The 16,751-nt window shown below is 43.9% G+C and overlaps 1 protein-coding gene and 1 long non-coding RNA gene across 5 annotated transcripts; both read left to right on the forward strand.

Moving 5' to 3' along the window:
* Nucleotides 1-237: 237 nt before the first annotated feature.
* LOC145423752 (ubiquitin carboxyl-terminal hydrolase 37-like) lies at nucleotides 238-1,931 on the forward strand. 3 transcript variants are annotated; one of them, XM_080296502.1, is made up of 6 exons: nucleotides 238-668; nucleotides 913-969; nucleotides 1,064-1,195; nucleotides 1,287-1,410; nucleotides 1,496-1,647; nucleotides 1,753-1,931. In XM_080296502.1, exons 3-6 carry the CDS (start codon nucleotides 1,092-1,094, stop codon nucleotides 1,895-1,897), a joined length of 525 nt encoding a protein of 174 aa, XP_080152628.1. In that variant the 5' UTR covers nucleotides 238-668; nucleotides 913-969; nucleotides 1,064-1,091; the 3' UTR covers nucleotides 1,898-1,931. The 3 variants fall into 3 exon arrangements, with proteins under 3 accessions (XP_080152628.1, XP_080152625.1, XP_080152627.1); XM_080296499.1 differs by having other exon boundaries at nucleotides 238-969; XM_080296501.1 differs by having other exon boundaries at nucleotides 913-1,195.
* Nucleotides 1,932-2,016: 85 nt separating this feature from the next.
* On the forward strand, nucleotides 2,017-4,257 carry LOC145423753 (uncharacterized). 2 transcript variants are annotated; one of them, XR_013904794.1, is made up of 5 exons: nucleotides 2,017-2,069; nucleotides 2,247-2,355; nucleotides 2,966-3,023; nucleotides 3,192-3,349; nucleotides 3,436-4,257. It is a non-coding gene; the product is annotated as an uncharacterized LOC145423753 (long non-coding RNA). The 2 variants fall into 2 exon arrangements; XR_013904793.1 differs by lacking the exon at nucleotides 2,017-2,069 and having other exon boundaries at nucleotides 2,078-2,355.
* The last annotated feature ends 12,494 nt before the right edge of the window (nucleotides 4,258-16,751 follow it).

The raw sequence follows: 16,751 nt of genomic DNA on the forward strand, positions 1-16,751 counted from the left end.
AAACTTATGTTTGTTTGTCCTCTGCAGCAAACTGACAGCGATGCAGAGGCAGAGAGCAACACTGTGAAGACACAAAAAAAGTGTCGCTGGTTTCTTTTTAAATTCTGGAAGGTATGTTTTATGGAAAGAGTCACTGTCATCAAGCATTTACTCATCACAGTTAAATGCGAAGAATTAAGAGCAATTTAGCACATCCATGTCCTCAAATTAAGTTCAAAGATGTTTAAACGTTTTTTTTTTCACAGAAAGGTAAGTTTGAAGAGACTTGCAGGATGTTTCTCTAAATATTTTTTATGGTAAATAAGCATTTTTGAATCTTTTAATGAAGCTTGATGGATGATTTCTGTAAAAACTGAATTTTGATCAGAACCAAATGAAGGATTTTGTATTTCATAGGACAAACTTTAAAACTCAATTTAAAGCATGAATAAATTGTTTTTAATTTATTTAAAGATATTCCTATATATCTGCTTCATGAGCTGACAGCTCACTGAAGTGATAAATAATATGAAATAATACCAAATTTTCTAACTGGACACTTTTCATGGAGAGACTCCCTTGGTATGTTTGTTTTATGCCATTACTGATGTTGGTTTTCTTGTTTCTAAACAGAAATTACACAAACAAAACGTGGCAGAGAAGGAAATTCCTTCTACGTCTCATCAGAGGTAAAGAAATGCGCCGCTCTTTAATGCTGCTGGAGATATTTATAGCAGTGGTTTAGTTGGAGCTGTTTTATTTCCCTTTTATTGGCATTTTTCTTCCACCTTGTGTATTTACATCTTTTTTACTACTTTTGGACGTCCTCCAAAATGTTTCAACTTCAAAGCTCATGCATACATGCGCATACACTGCTCAGAATCTTGACATCTTTCCTAATTTTGTGTTTGTGTTTTTACCTTTTTGGAGCAGTGTAGCATGCGGTGGGAAAAAAATAGAAAGTCAAACTGGGACTATAGACTGCTTCGGGTGAGTACACGTGGTGCACAAAGACTCACTTTGTCAAAGTGGAGAAAATGAATTATTTTACACTGATACTGTAAACGTTGCGCGTGTGTGTCAGGTTTCCAAACATCGGAAACACCTGCTACATGAACTCCTGCCTGCAGAGCCTCCTCAACATTGAGGAGTTCATAAGAGACATCAGGCGTCAGGGGGTTTTGTGGAGCACAGATCCAGAAGCTCAGCTCTTAAGGTGCGCTACGTCAACCTTCTACTTTCTTCAAAAACCTGAAGAACAAAGAGATCTAACAGCAGAAATGTCTGTTTACCCTTCCTTTCTACAGAAGGCTTATTGATGTCAGGGACTGTCACGAGTCAACAGATTATGGCCTTAAAGATCACCACCTAAGAGCTTTTAAGAAGGCATTCAGCAGTCAAGCTCCTGAATACACCGGCAGTGCACAGAAAGTGCGTCAGCTATTTGGACATTTCGTTTTTTGCTTTACCTTCTGATTTTGATGTACTGTTTTAAATCTCTCTGCTTTTCTTTCAGGACGCTCATGAATTCCTAACATTATTCCTCGATGAGGTCAAAAGGCTCACACCTCACCTGGAGAGGAACGCAGCTCTCCTGGGCCAAAGTTATAGCTGCCCAGTAGAAGACCATCACATTTTTAAAATGGAAAACATGAGGACATGCAAGAGGTAAGCCTGTCTTTCAGAAACGCAGAGCTGGTTGCAATATTTTCATATACCTCTTTTCCACGTACCTGATCTTTACTTTAACTACGTTACTCCTGAAATGTGTAGCTGCGGTCACCAATCATCACAGCAAGAGGAATTCACCAGCTTGTCTCTAGACCTTGTTCCAGAGGGGTCTATTATAAACATGTTAGAGACATACTTGAAGGTAAGATCACAAATTCCAATAGAGTTGTCGTATCAGCGATCTTAACACACCTTTTTTGTTAGTGTTTGTGTGCATGTGTGTGTGCATATGTTGAGATTTCTTTCTACCATAAAGCCTGTTTTCTCTGTGCTGTTGTTCAGGAACAAGAAATAAAATTTCACTGTGATTGTGGAGGGACGGCCTCAGAACTGAAGTCGTCTTTTGATACACTGCCAAGGTGAGTAAGGTCACATCAGAATTGATCGACTGACCAGGTTTCCAAACTGTGGCGCATCAAATATCAGAGTTCTTCGAGACAATACTTGAGCAGTCGTTTTCTCCCATCTTCTGTTTGTGTTTGACACTCATTCTTCTTATTTTCTACCTTGTTTGTGTTTTTTTTCTTTTCTGCCAGAGTTCTGATCTTGCATCTGAAGAGGTTTGGCTTTACACAAACCTACAAGATTAAGAAGGTGGATGACCCCGTCAGGCTGCAGAGGGACTTGGTGGTGCCATCCAATCAGGTAAAAACAGACTGCAGAACGTCTCAGGCTACGTCCACACTAGCCCGGATAGATTTGAAAACTCCGTGTCCACACTGGCGTTTTCAGTCATTTTCAAATAGTTGTGCGTCTGCATTGAAACGGCCGAAAACGCTTACGTTCCAGTCCTGCGCATGCGCAAAAGTGAGTGAGAATTACAGAATTTGAAGAAAAGCTATCCGGAGCATGTACAAACTGATATTAATCTTTTTTAGGGCTGTCAAAGTTGAGAGCAATCAAAACAACTGCTGTCTAATGCACTCGGCTTATCTTTGTTTAATTGCTCACATGACTGCATCACATGACCAAAATGCGTCATCGTTTTAGAAAGTCTGCGTTTTCGAGTGTCCACACTGCGATGGGACAACTCCGTTTTGAAATGTATGCGTTTTCGAGAGCGTTTTCAAGATGCTGTGTTTTTCCTTGAGGAAAACGCCGTCTCGGTGTGGACGGGAGGTCAAAGCGGAGAGAAAACGATGCGTTTTCAAACGAAAACGCATTAGTGTGGACGTAGCCTCAGCAAATCAGCTTAATTATGGCACTGATGTGAGACTTTATGAAACTAACACTCTTTGGATTTGTTCCTTCTCAGGGTGGTGGCTGTTATAGTCTTTGCAGCATCATCAGTCATTATGGAGGCACAGAGTCAGGTAAAACAACAGACTTGTGACAAACAGAAAATGAAACTTGCTACTTTTCAGTGAAGGACTCACACACAAAAGCTTTTGATGTTCTAAGAAGCACTAAGTCAAAATCACTGTTTGCTTGAATCAGTTGACTTCCAGAAGTTGGATTCATTTGTCTTAATGTGATTTCAGGACACTACATCTGTAGTTCTGTCCATCCTGAGGAGAGTCAGCACTCTACATCAGATCGCTGGCTCACCTATAATGACGCACAGGTGCTCCACACAACTGGATCTGCAGTTTGTGAGGAACAGCAGCAGTCGGCCTACATCCTGTTTTACAAGAGAAACGTAAGAAGACACAGCATCTCATCCTGAAGTGAGAGAATTTTTAAATGTCCTGTTACCTTGTTAACCAGTTTTGTCTTCATTCTCAGTTCTGAAACAGGAAATGGAAGGAAGGAAGGAAGTTAAGGTCATCATCATGCTGAGAAGGAAAAGCAGTCGTCCCAGCCCACCATCGCACACTGGAGGACAAGTATAGGTAAGTATTGCCCTCAGGAGGGAGGGTCCTGCCAGAGAGCCTGGTCCTCCCAAGATTTCTTCCTCCAGGAGGGAGTTTTTTCTTGCCACCGTCGCCCCACATTCACTGGTCTCATCAGCAGGGACATTTTTAACCTCCTAAGACCTGAACTTTCATGGCATGCATTTTTAATTTCTCTGTGCCATTTAGGTTGATTGGGACCCGATGAAGGTAAAAACCAAGACATCAGATTCGGACTATCTTTTTTTTGTTTCTCAAAAGAATGAGATCCACATATGAGGACATTCATTTTAAATTTCGATTGAACAGTGGCAGTGTCATGTCCTCCCTCATAAGTGGATATCAGGTTTTTGAAGAGCAAAATTTTGTATTTTGGTCTAGACAACCCAAAATGTTATGTCTACATATGTGGACACCAGGTCCTAGGAGGTTAAAACAAAATCTACTAGAGATCGTCCTTTTCTGGACCAGTGTTTGGCTTGCTCTCTGGGAACAACAAATTAGTGCTGTCAGCGTTAACGTCATTAGGTAAAATGACGTTAACACTGACAGCACTAATTTGTTGTTATTATTATTAATATTATTATTAATTTATTTGTAAAATAAATTAAATTTAAAAACCAAAGAAATGATTTAATTCTTTATTTTATTTTGTTTTATTAAAATCAAAATAACAACAAAAACAAAAATAACTAATAAAAAAATATTAAAAGTATTCAGCAGTGTTTTGTGAATCTTGTAATGAGCCTTAGTTAAGTTGATGTCACAGAAGTTTCTGAATCATTTAGATTGTTCAACAAACTGATTCACTCAGGTAAAGATGGTGAGCTGGAGCAATGGTACCCTTGGAGTTCAGTTTAAGTTTTCAGACAAATATTCCCTCGATCAGTTGCAGCTTCTGCTTTTAAATAAATGATTTAGCTGCAAATGTTTAGCTACAGGTAGCAAAGTCCAAAAGTGACACCAGCCAAACATGCAAAAAATGCAAGATGGTGGTGCGCACAGATACAGCGGCTCTATGCTCTCCACTTACCCAATTTCACTGTGCAAGAAACTGCACAATGACAATAAAAAGCTCTAAGTCTAAAACAGTTTCCTGTCCAGTAAAATCGGGCAATTATTCGCTCCAGAGTTTTATCCTACTCCAGGTGAGCAGCCATCGACTTGTAATGAGCCAGCTAAAACAATAATTTCTCAGTGGCTCTTCTGGCACCAACAAGTGGGTGTGTTCTTCCATCGTGCAAGTGTCACGACACACTGAACATGGTCTGAACATGGATTTTCCCTCAATATGTCTTTTCCACCAGTACTATGGGGTATTTGTGAATATCCATGACTGACCTGGCCAGGTGGCCAGCTGGTCTTTGGACAGGGTCACGGCAGTTTCAAGGTTCAACAAAATCCCTTTCACTGACAGACTGAAGGAAAGCTCCTCAAAAATGGAGGGTCTTCAAGCTCCTCAGTGGCAGGAAAAGGTTTCCCGGACCCAGTGTTGTATATTTGTTTCCCAAAAGATTGAACTAGTGGAGAGAAATCAGGTTCTGAAACCATCCAGAGGACAAAGTCTCCAACTGGTTTGTGGAAGTCCAGTTTCTCCAAATTAATCAGCGGGTGAAATGTCTCTTCATGGATGGTTTTGATTCTGTTGTTATTCACGAACAAAGCCGTCAAAGCAGCATATGAAAGAAAGTCATCTTTCATTGTTGTCTCCAGCGTGTTAAAAGAGAGATCGAGCTCAGTGATGAGTTTTGAAGCGGCTGCAGGGACTTCTCCAAGGTTTTGGCTCGAACAGTCGAAGGATGTTGTTCACAGTGGTGACACTGTTGACTGGTGATTGACAAGCACTGAGATACTAACATGACAAACACAAGAAACATCATGACTTATTCTCCTGAGTGCCTGCAAAACACAAACACAAAATCAAACTCAAAGCTTTTCTCTCAGGTGCTGGTGTGGCACAATCTAATGATAAAAAAGGTCATGCTAACAGCTTTTGGAGCACAGCTGCACAAAATAACAGCTTTTGGAGCACAAAATGCATTACAGGTAAACCCAGTACCCAAACATGTTAACAAGGATACAGAAAAAATCTGAAACAAAAGCAGGTAGTGTGGTGATTTATGTTGTGAGGATGCTTTCACTCCCATCAAAGTCACCCAGTGTTGAGAACCCAAATGAGCCCAAAAACCTCAAGTGGCTGCAACCAACAGCGAACGTCAAGAAGTGGATACTTGCATGTTGAGCCAGAAACATGCAGAAAACCCAAAAGAGGCAAGACAGCACATCTTGGTTCCACTCAGGCAGTACGAACACCTGGAAAGAGGAGCCCACAGTTCAGACCCAAGGTCACTGGTAAGGACACCAGCCAGTTATAAGTCTAGTTTTAATTTTCATTTTAGTGTTATGGCCTTTCTAAGGGTGGCCAGACCATAATATGAGGGTGATCCACCCCTGTCTGACCCCAAGCAGCACATCACACAACCAGTACAATTTTGATGGTGATTTTTTTTCACAGTGATTGAATTCTAACAAAGGAAAGGAGCGAACTATAGCTTCGGGGTGGACCCCAAAACAACAAACAAAAGGGACCGTATCTAAAGGATGTACAAAACTTATTTATGAAAAGAATAAAACCAAATGACAATGTCTTATCTCCCTAACTAAGAAAAACATGAGAAAAGGGTAATCAAATAAAAAGGCAGTCCACCCCTACATGCTCCTGTATAAAGAGACGGGTAACACAAAGCCTGCAGGTTGAGGTCCATGGCGGTGTCATCTTATATGTTGTCTCCAGGTCATTAGCCAATCTGTATGGGCCGTCCCATGGATGCACCAATCACGGAAAGGCACCTGCACACTCAGATTTACATATGAGACAACATTACGACAACAGTCGTAACATTAACTAAAAATGTTTTTCACCATCTCGTTTTAACTTCTGGTTTAGCTTCAGCTAACTAAAACTAAATGGACCTTGGAAATAATCACATCTTAATAGAGTGAACCATAGACTGTATAAAAGATAGGACCATTGCAACTTGACTGCAGCACTTCACCCTTTCACATAGTCCCAGCTCTTCTCTGTCATGTTTTATGGTGCTGCAAATGTCTTCAGTTGGTGAAAGGTCTGGGCTGCTGGTGTCTTGTTGTGCTTGCTATGCATCCCTGACTCGTTTCTTCTTTCTGCATCAAGTAAGGAATGTAGTGAAAGTTCCCAAGAGGTTAAAAACACCACTGAAAAAATGCCATCAGACCTGAGTTGGGACACTTGGATTATGGAGCTTCTGGACCAAGAGAGTGGATGGGAGCATGTGTTTAACAAGTAAGAGTATAACGTCCCCCAAAATGTCCCTAACTAAGAAAAACATGAGAAAAGGGTAATCAAATAAAAAGGCAGTCCACCCCTACATGCTCCTGTATAAAGAAACAGGTAACACAAAGCCTGCAGGTTGAGGTCCATGGCGGTGTCATCTTATATGTTGTCTCCAGGTCAAGGAGACAACATATAACATGGATAGACAGACAGATTTCAAAATAGCCAGCTGGAATGTTAAGGGGTTGAATAACGGGATTAAGAGGAAGAAAATATTAACATATCTAAAGTTATTGTAACCCACCTAAAATTTGCCTCATGAAAATGAACTGCTGTTCCCAAAGAATGTCAGTAGGTGGCACTATGAGATTGTTTAGTGCTTGTGAACTTGAGTTGAGAACTGTAGAGAAGGAGAATAGCGCTAAGGCTACATATGCTGGTCGGAGCTACTCACCGAGTTTTTCTTTAATCCTTGTTCAAGAAAAAGGTTGTGTGTGAAGACACAAATTGGATTTTACTTTTCCGCTTGTTGATGCTGGTGTACCTCTGTTTTTGTGTTGTTTGTTCATTTCCGGTGAGTTGACTAACTGCGCTAGCATAGCAAGCTAATCGTTAGCTAATCATTAGCTTAGTATAATGTAAATTTCATGTGTTCCTTTTAAGTGCTGTATTATCTTTTTATTTCTTCACTTGTAAATGTTTTAAACCAATCGGAAATATTTCTTTGGAAGCTAGTAGGTAAGTTTTATTTATTGTAATGAGATGATAAATATGAGCAGTCTTTGGCTAAATAGTACTGCGACCACGTTTTGCACTTTCCTCGTGCATCAGTAATGTACATTCTCTCAATTCATTGGATTGATGTGACTGCTGTTCACAAAATATGAGATTTGAGTTAAATTTGTATGATGTGGAAATTGTTTTAAGGTTCTTTGATTAATTTTATTATTGATTGCATTAAGTCGTTATATACAAAGAGTGAGAGACATTTGGTCACTAGTGTTGATTAAGTTGTTATATGATATTCATGTAAAATATGTTCACTGCCCTGTGCAGGTTGGTTTTTTTGTTGGAGTTGAAGAAAATATAATCTGATCAAACATTATTCAGCTTTAAATAATTGTTCAGCTTTAAAGTTACTGTGCAACTGTGTAATAAAAATGTGCTCACGACTTTGGCCTTGAGAGCGATAAGAAGCGATCGCCTCATCCTGCAGGTGCAAGATATCTGCAAGCGAAGAGACTAGAACACCCAAGGCCGATTTCCTTTTATGGAGTTGTTTTTCTGCTAATGCAGCACTTTCCTCACAACCCCCTCCTGTAAGTTTTAGAGAATATATACCCATCCTCACAGCAAATCTTCGGAATCTCCTGATGTGAGCTGTGTTGAGAGGTTGTCTCTGTCTCAATAAAAGTTCACTGATTCCCCATCTGCCGCAGGTGTCCGGTTGTCTTCATTCTCCGCCAGCCTGGTTAAGTCAATTCCTCCTTAACATCTAAAAGAACCTATTTAATGAAGGAAGACGGGTTCACTTTGTGTTTAATATTATTCTATTGCTGTTGTTGTTTTTTTTGTATCCTTCAATTGGCGTCACGAACAGGATCCGCTCCAGGTCAACTGGAACGGATGGGAGGACTTCGGCCGTGGTCTGAGTGAACGGAGTTTGGACAAAAGCTGTGTGCACACAAAAACAAGGTAAGCAGACCTTTTATTTCTGCTATATTGAACATTATAAAAATACTTAGTGTCCAAACTCCTAGTAATTCATAACCAAAATTGTCTGGCTTACTTAAGGCTTGTTGAGAATCAGACAAGTGAATAAGAAATAAGTGAATAAGAGATAAGTGAATAAGAAATAAGTGAATAAGTGAATAAAGATAAGAGTGAACTGAGGTCTGACCACGGTTGCAGCCGACGGGTTGCTCTCCGGTGTCGGATACATACCTCAGTGCAGGTCTGGGACCTTGAAAGGGTTTATTAGTAACGCCTTTCTAAACAAATTAAAAGGTTAAAGGCCTTGAGAATATTTTTTAGTAATATTCTCTAAACTACAGAAGGGTTAGGAAGGCCCAGAGGACTTTATTAGAAAAGATCCTCTAAAACTTAAAAAGGAGAAGTACTGGTTGGAGTCCAAAGGAGGGGTCCCTTTGATCAATAGGAGAAAACGGATCTCTTCTTAAAACCCCGATGATTTTAGTGTTTTAAATGTTTTGATGTTCTGTTTGATATTGGACACACATAAATACACGCTGAATGCTTGCTGTGGAACACTGGGCAGGACAGTTTGGTTCTCCGTTGTTCACAGATTACACAATTAAAGGAACTAGGTTCCTCTTTTGGTTAAAATAATACACCACACATAGAATTTTTTTTTACACATTTATTACATACATAAGGAGGGTAATGAGTGACTGCAGGTAATGTATGAAGTGTGAATGAGACGTGTGAACAAGGTGACAACCAACTAGCACCCCTATCAGGAAGCTCTAGGCAAGGTTACCCGCCAGACTCCGGTTTGGTAGAAGCTTGGTAACACCTGAAGGGATATTTCAGTGCTGACTCACCTTTAAAGCAGCGCCCCAGCTGTTAGTGCCTAACAGAGGCAGAAACCCAGCTGGCCCAAATTCTCCTTTAAAATCAATAAAAGAACACTCCTCCATTGACAGTAAAATGGATGGAGAATTAGATCGAGAAACTAATGATGATGGTTGGGGTCCCGGTGTTATTCTTAGCACATTGGGAGAACAATTAACATGTGTTGAGACAGTCATCAACTCCACACACCAGCCTAAAGAAGCAAAAAAGCAGAAAGAGTCATTGAGGAAAACAGCTGAAAGGTTAATGAAAGAAAAGGGAAAGGACGAGGGGAGTAGTGGTAACTGGGGAATAATTTGGCAGAATAAGGCTATGCAGGCAAAAGAGAAAGAGGAAGAAGCCAACTCAGCAGCAGCAGGTGCAGGTGTGATGAGCGGGGTGAGACACAGAAAGGAAGCAGATAAGCACGCAGGCCGCAAAGCTAAATTTAATCACTGGGTGTGTTTATGGGAAACTGCAAAACCACACATGAAGAAAAATAGGTCTCAGCCACCTCCCTATTCTGCCTCAACTCCTCCCTCAGCAGGCATATATCCGGTACTTAATATCTCTGGTGGAATAATGACTATTGGAGAAGAACCGCCCGTAGCTCCAACTCCCATAGATACCAAGCATTTTTGCCCAGGAAGCTCCTCTCTGTCGGCGACATCCTCAGCTAGTAGTAGAGCCCCCTCTTCTATGTCCCATTGTTTTGGAACCGGATCTGAGGGCCTAACTGACCCCCCTGCGAGCGCACCATTTGCGGTTCGAATGAACAGACAGGAACCCACTGAACAACAATTAACTGATCAAGAAGCAGCATTACGCCGCTGCTTAAATGAACATAGGTCAGTGGTCCAGGTGAATAATCGTGTTGCGTCAGCCCCTCTTTCCCGGTCCAACCCCTTTGCCAGCACTCCTGTCGCTGTTAAAGGAGATCTGACCGCTACTGCAAAAACTGAGCCTGGCACTTCACCAAATGTCACAGTTACCATGTCTTTGGTGGGCCGTCAGGATCCGGAAACACAGATGAGTTTAGCCCACGTTTTTGCTGACACTGCTACCCCACCAGGCGGGGAAGAAACTGAGGATACTGATGATGAACTCAGTGACCTTAACAATACACCCCCCTCTACCCCTCCCAGTTTAGGATATCAGACTAGATCTAAGGGCCCTGTGCCTCAGCCTCCAGGCATATTTCCCCTGGTCCAGACTAAAGCGCAACGTAGACCAGTGTATCAACCTTATTCATTCGGAGATGTCCAGGCCCTAGTGGACAAACTCCCTGACATAACGGAGGGAGGGAATGCCTGGTTGGCTGGTTTGGATAAATACACAGCTGGACAGGACCTCGCACTGGGAGATTTTAGAGCTATTATAACTAGGTGCACATCCCGATCTCAGGCAGCGGACCTGGAACAAAATGCGGGTACTACCATGCATGAGAACGAGGTGCCACTAATGCAGGCCTTGAGGTTTATTGGACCGGCCCTGCGCAAACAATTCCCACCCAAAAATCAAGGCACCTTACAGAAATTTAAATGGGAGGGAAAGCAAAATCCCACCCATTATCTAAATCAGGCTGTTGAAGACTGGGTGAACCATACAGGTCATCACCCCAGTAGGACTTGTTCACAGAGCATGTGGTTTAGAAGGGCGGTGCTGAGGGGCATTCCGGAGTCAGTAAGCCAGAAAATGGAGGATAATCCTGATTTGCAGGACTGTGACTTTGCAATCTGGAAGAAACATTTGATTTTTAATCTTAACAAAGTGCAGATTAAGTCTGATGATAAAGCGGAGAGCGTCGAAGATTTACAGTTGCAACTGTTGAAGGTTCAGCTGCAGAAAGCTAAAAACGACCTGGGTGGAAAAGGTGACAAGCCTAAAAAGCAGCTTGTGGCCGCTGCGGCTCCCCCTCCTGGTCCAGTTGCCCCTGATTTGTATCCGAACCCATGGCCAACTGATCCACAGCCCCCCCAGTATGGTGCTTATCACTCCCCGGCCCCTTATGGGCAGAGAGGTTCCCCATTTGGAGGAAACAGAGGTGGTTTCAGGGGAAGGGGTCAGATGGGAGGTGGTAGGGGAGGCCAGATGTATGTTTGTTTCCGGTGTGGACAACCTGGACACTGGGCTAAAGCGTGCCCTTTGAACCCGGCTGCTGGAAGAGGCAGGGGAGCCCGTGGTGGGCCCTATCAGCATCCTGGCCACAGAGGTGGACCTCGTGGTGCTGTAGTTGGAGTGCCCCCGGCCCCACAGATGCCTGTGATGGGGTGGGAGTACTACGAGGGTGGTCCCCAGCTATAGGACACCCCACAGACTGCCCAGGACGGTGAAGGGACAACGGCGGACCCTATGCTGTCCATAACTGTAGATAGAAGAAGAAGCAGCTTTTTAGTGGACACTGGAGCTACGTACTCCACCATTAAGGATGTTGCTCGTGAAAGACTTACTGACAGAGTGATTACAGTGGTGGGCATATCTGGGGAACCTAAAACTCTGCCTTACACCGTGCCCCTCCCCACAACGGTTGGAGATCAGACCTTGTTACACAGCTATGTTTGTTCAAAACAGGCGCCTGTGAATTTACTGGGAAGAGACTTGTTGATTAAATTAGGAGCCACAATACTCTGCTCTTCACAAGGCCTAACTGTGACTCTCCCTACTGGGGTTGTACTTCCCTGCTCTGATGGGCCAGAGGGAGGTGGTCAGTTTCTGCTGCAACCCTCCTCCTGTTTGGCGGACTCTGCTGACATCTACTGGGCATTATTGGAAGTTGAAACACCTGCTGAACCAGGAGTTTGGACTGCTTTTCAGCAATGGCGGCCGTGGCTCTCACTCCTACATCCTTATGTCCCTCCCCCTGACCCACCTCATGTTACACTGTTTTATGACAGGCATGACACCACCTGGTACCAGCACATGTTCCAAAAGCAGTGTGAGGGGCGGGCTTGGTCTCTGAACATGTCGTGCATTTTTGCGGCACCGGAGGGAGTGGCAGCAGCGGTTACTTTTACAACAGATCAATTACAGTGGTACATGATGTCTGATGAGGCAGCTCCCCATGTGTCACTGGCCTTACATCCTGGACACCAGGCTAAGGAGCTGGGTGGAATGGTTAAACGTTCCCTTGCGGCCACTGACTGGACACCTACAAAACTCCCACAGGTTTTGTTTTCTCCATCTACCAAGACATACCAAATTTTAAATGATTGCTTTAATTCCTCAACACTGCAACATGGAGTGGTCAGCGGGTCACATGGAAGAGAACACACAGACCACTGTGATGCTGCGCCTTTACTCGACTCTCTTCCAGATTGTTTGTGGTCCCTTGGACCCACAGATGTAGGTTTAGTTGATGTGGAGCCAGTCTCTTTTCAACTGTCATCTGCTACCCCTTTGTGGCAGCCTCAGTACCCACACAGACCGGAGGCTGAGGCTGGGATTGCAGAAACAATTTCTGGTTTGGTCACTGCCGGTGTCTTGGAGCCCTCCTGCTCTAAGTGGAACACGCCCATCCTACCCGTTGAGAAAAAAGGCACGGGGAAGTTCAGAATGGCACATGATTTGAGAAGGATTAATGCCTTACTTGGCACTCCTACTTTGCCTGTGCCTAATCCTTATGTTGCCTTGACCAACCTCCCACCATCTCATGCCTGGTTCACCTGCATTGACTTGGCGAATGCCTTTTTCTGCCTCCCACTTCGTGAGTCACTGCGTGACATCTTCTCATTTACATTTAGAGGCCGACAATGGCGTTACACTCGCTTACCACAGGGATTTGCCCTCTCCCCAGGACTGTTTAATCAGTGTTTGAAAGAACTTTTACAAACCAGCCCACTACCATCTGACTGTATGTTAATACAATATGTGGATGACCTTTTGCTGTCTGCCCCCACGGCTGACATCTGTTTGGAGGCCACCAGAGTGGTACTTCACCACCTGGCCAACACAGGTTTTAAAGTGAGCAAAAACAAACTACAGATTGCAAGAAAACAGGTTTCTTTTCTAGGCCGCATGGTCTCACAGTCCGGTATTTCCTTGTCCCCAGAACACAGGAACTCCATTTTGCACCATCCAAAACCTCTAACTGTAAAAGACATGTTGTCATTTTTGGGCCTGACTGGTTACAGCAGGACCTATGTCCCAGACTATGTTGGCCTTACTTCCCCTTTGCGCGTTTTGGTAAATGAACAAGGCATGAGAAACCTCTCTGCTCCCCTCTCATGGACTACAGAAACAGAACAGGCGTTTATAAAGTTAAAACAACAGCTTTCTGTCGCCTCTGACCTTGCTGTGCCAGATTATGCTTTGCCTTTTCATCTTGATGTTTCTGGAACTGGAACCCATATCAATGGTATCCTGTTCCAGAAAAAAGGGGGAGAGAGAAAAGTGTTGACATATGTAAGCGTAATGCTTGACAACACTGAAAAACGCCACCCACCGTGCACACAACACGTTTCTGGACTTGCAAAAATCATTCAGAAAACAGCACACATAGTGATGAACCACCCACTAAAAATTTTGACATCACACAGTGTGGTGGCCTACGTCTCCTCACAGGCCTTCACACTCACTTCACTCAGGCAGAGACGCCTCAGTACCATTTTGGAAGCACCACACATCACCTACTCACATGAAGGCATAAACATGGCTGATCACATGGGATCAGGGGAACCACATATGTGTGAAGAGGTTGTGCAGGTACAGGAGAAAATCAGGCCAGATTTGCAGGCAGAACCTCTAATGGATGCAGAAAAAGATTGGTTCACAGATGGATGTTGTTTCAGAACTGAAAGTGGAATGTTGAAGGCTGCATGGGCAATAGTGGAACAGACAGACATGAGATGGAAAACAGTGAAAGCAGAGCAGTTGACAGGACAACAGTCTGCACAGAGAGCTGAACTGAGAGCGGTGATTGAAGCCTTAAGGATGGGAAAGGGACAGAAAGTGAATATATACAGTGATTCAGCTTATGCTGTGGGAGCAGTGCATGTGGAGCTCAAGCAGTGGCTAAGAGCTGGTTTTTTGACAGCCAGCGGAAAGCCTATTAAACATGAGATAGAAATGAGGGAATTAGCGGAAGCACTGTTGTTACCTGTTAAGGTGGCAGTGGTAAAATGCAAAGGACACAGTGCCGGATTGGACTTAGTGGCATTAGGTAACAAACAGGCCGACTTAGTAGCTAAGCAGACAGCTGGTTACTTACCCTCCCTGATTATGGTAATGGACCCAGAAGCCACACCCCCTCCAGAAAGACCACCCATACAACTAGGCCTAGCCACAATCAGAGAGTTACAGGACAAAGCCAGCCCCCAGGAAAAATCATTATGGGTAACAAGAGGGGCCACAAACACAGATGTTTGGCGTGGCCCAGATGGAAGGCCCATTCTACCGCCAGGGGTCAGACAGACAGCAATGGAAGAGGCACATGGAGTGGGGCATGTGGGACCTGCACAAATGATGAGGAACTTAGCCGCCTGGTGGCACCCTTATCTAAAAGACATGACAAAATACATGGTTAAAACCTGTAAGGAGTGCAACCAATTTGGAATCAAGCCCGCCTTCAAGCCAATAGCAGGGTACTTCCCCATCCCACTTTGCCCAGGGAAAGAAATAATCATTGATTACACAGACATGGTGGACAGAGTAGGTAGTTACAGGTACCTGCTGGTGGCTGTGGATGCATTTTCAGGTTGGCCAGAAGCCTGGCCGACAGCAAGTGAAAACAGTGGAACTGTGGTGAAGTGTCTGATTAATCATTATATACCACAGCATGGGTTTCCCGAGGTCATAAGGTCGGACAATGGTTCACATTTCAGGAACCACGATCTGCAGAGGGTTGAAGCCGCATTAGGTTTGAAACATAAGTTTGGCTCAGTTTACCACCCCCAATCCCAGGGGAAAGTGGAAAGGATGAATCAAACTCTAAAAACTAAATTGGCTAAAATCTGTGCACAGACCAAATTAGATTGGGTTAAGGCATTGCCTCTTGCATTAATGTCCATAAGATGCTCAGTAAATCAAACCTCTGGTTACACTCCATTTGAGTTGGAGCATGGCAGGCCTTTTCCTGGCCCCTCCTCTCGCCTGTTAATGTCGGATGAAGCTGATTCAGACCTCGATCCGAGGACATATTATAACATGCTCCGCAGTTTTGTTGCCCAGTATTCCTCACAGGTCGCTGAAAGAAACCAGCAAGAGCTGAAAGAGGCGGCTACACCTGGAATGGACTACGTCCTCCTGAAAGTCACAAAGAGAAAGTGGGCTGAGCCTCGCTGGACAGGCCCTTACCGCATAACAGAGCGGACCTCCCACGCTGTCAGGCTCGAAGGGAAAGGTGACACCTGGTTTCATTACACACAGTGCGCTGCTGCCACCGAACCAGGAAGAACCTTGAGAGAGGTGCAGAAGGACCTGTCAGAAGGAGCTGCAACAGCATCACCAACCACTTGAGGGAGCCAAAACTCAACCTACAAGCCGGCTGGTTACAAAAGGGGGTGTTCTTCATACTGAACTAAACATTTTTATTTTTCTATTTTTAACATCTTTTATGACTTTGCTTTTATATTGGCTTGAGTTTTTAAGATTTACATTTTACATTGCAATAGTTTTAACCGCTGAAAGCTCATTTAAAGTTGTGTCACTGATACTTTTTGTTGCTCTTTAACTCCTAGAACACGCCCTTGGCGAGGTGGGGGGAACTGGACCACCTTTCTGTGCCCCATCATCCTCTATTAGAAGACATCCAAGCTAAGTAAACATGTCTTGGCCCTTTCCCCCTGAAATGACAGGCAGGCAAAGATGTTGCGTCTTTGTTTGCTTCCTGGCCCTGGGTCTCATTCCCATTGGCATAATCCTGATCTGTGAAGGGCCCCCGAAACTTCTGACACCTTCAAGTTCAAAAGCTTCGCCCCCTTCTGACAGTCCCAATCTGACAAATGTAGCCCCTAGGGTCTTGCCCACCACTTCCTCTCCAGTTTTGCCCACGCCCGATCCATTTAGAAAGAAACGAGACACGGTTACCTCCTGTACCCCAAGTACGACTAGAATGATTACTCTCTGTGTCCCCAACAATAAAAGTTGGGTAGTCGAAATAGATTTCGCTAGCTTCCCAGTCACTCCCGTCACCAAAGACCAAGGGGGGGATCTTTTTAACCTTGCAGTACATCTCTCCTCCTCAGTGTGGTATATAACCCTGGGAGGTTGGCATCAGTGGAAGTGGTCCAGTTTAGTGTCAGAAACGGACCTCGATTGGTCCAAGCACTCTAGGGGTCAGGCTTTGCACTGGAGAAACCAAAATATGCTCAGAATAGCAAAAAAAC

The sequence above is a fragment of the Astatotilapia calliptera genome, chromosome 22 (assembly GCF_964374335.1).
Source record: "Astatotilapia calliptera chromosome 22, fAstCal68.1, whole genome shotgun sequence".
Taxonomy (NCBI): Eukaryota; Metazoa; Chordata; class Actinopteri; order Cichliformes; family Cichlidae; genus Astatotilapia; species Astatotilapia calliptera.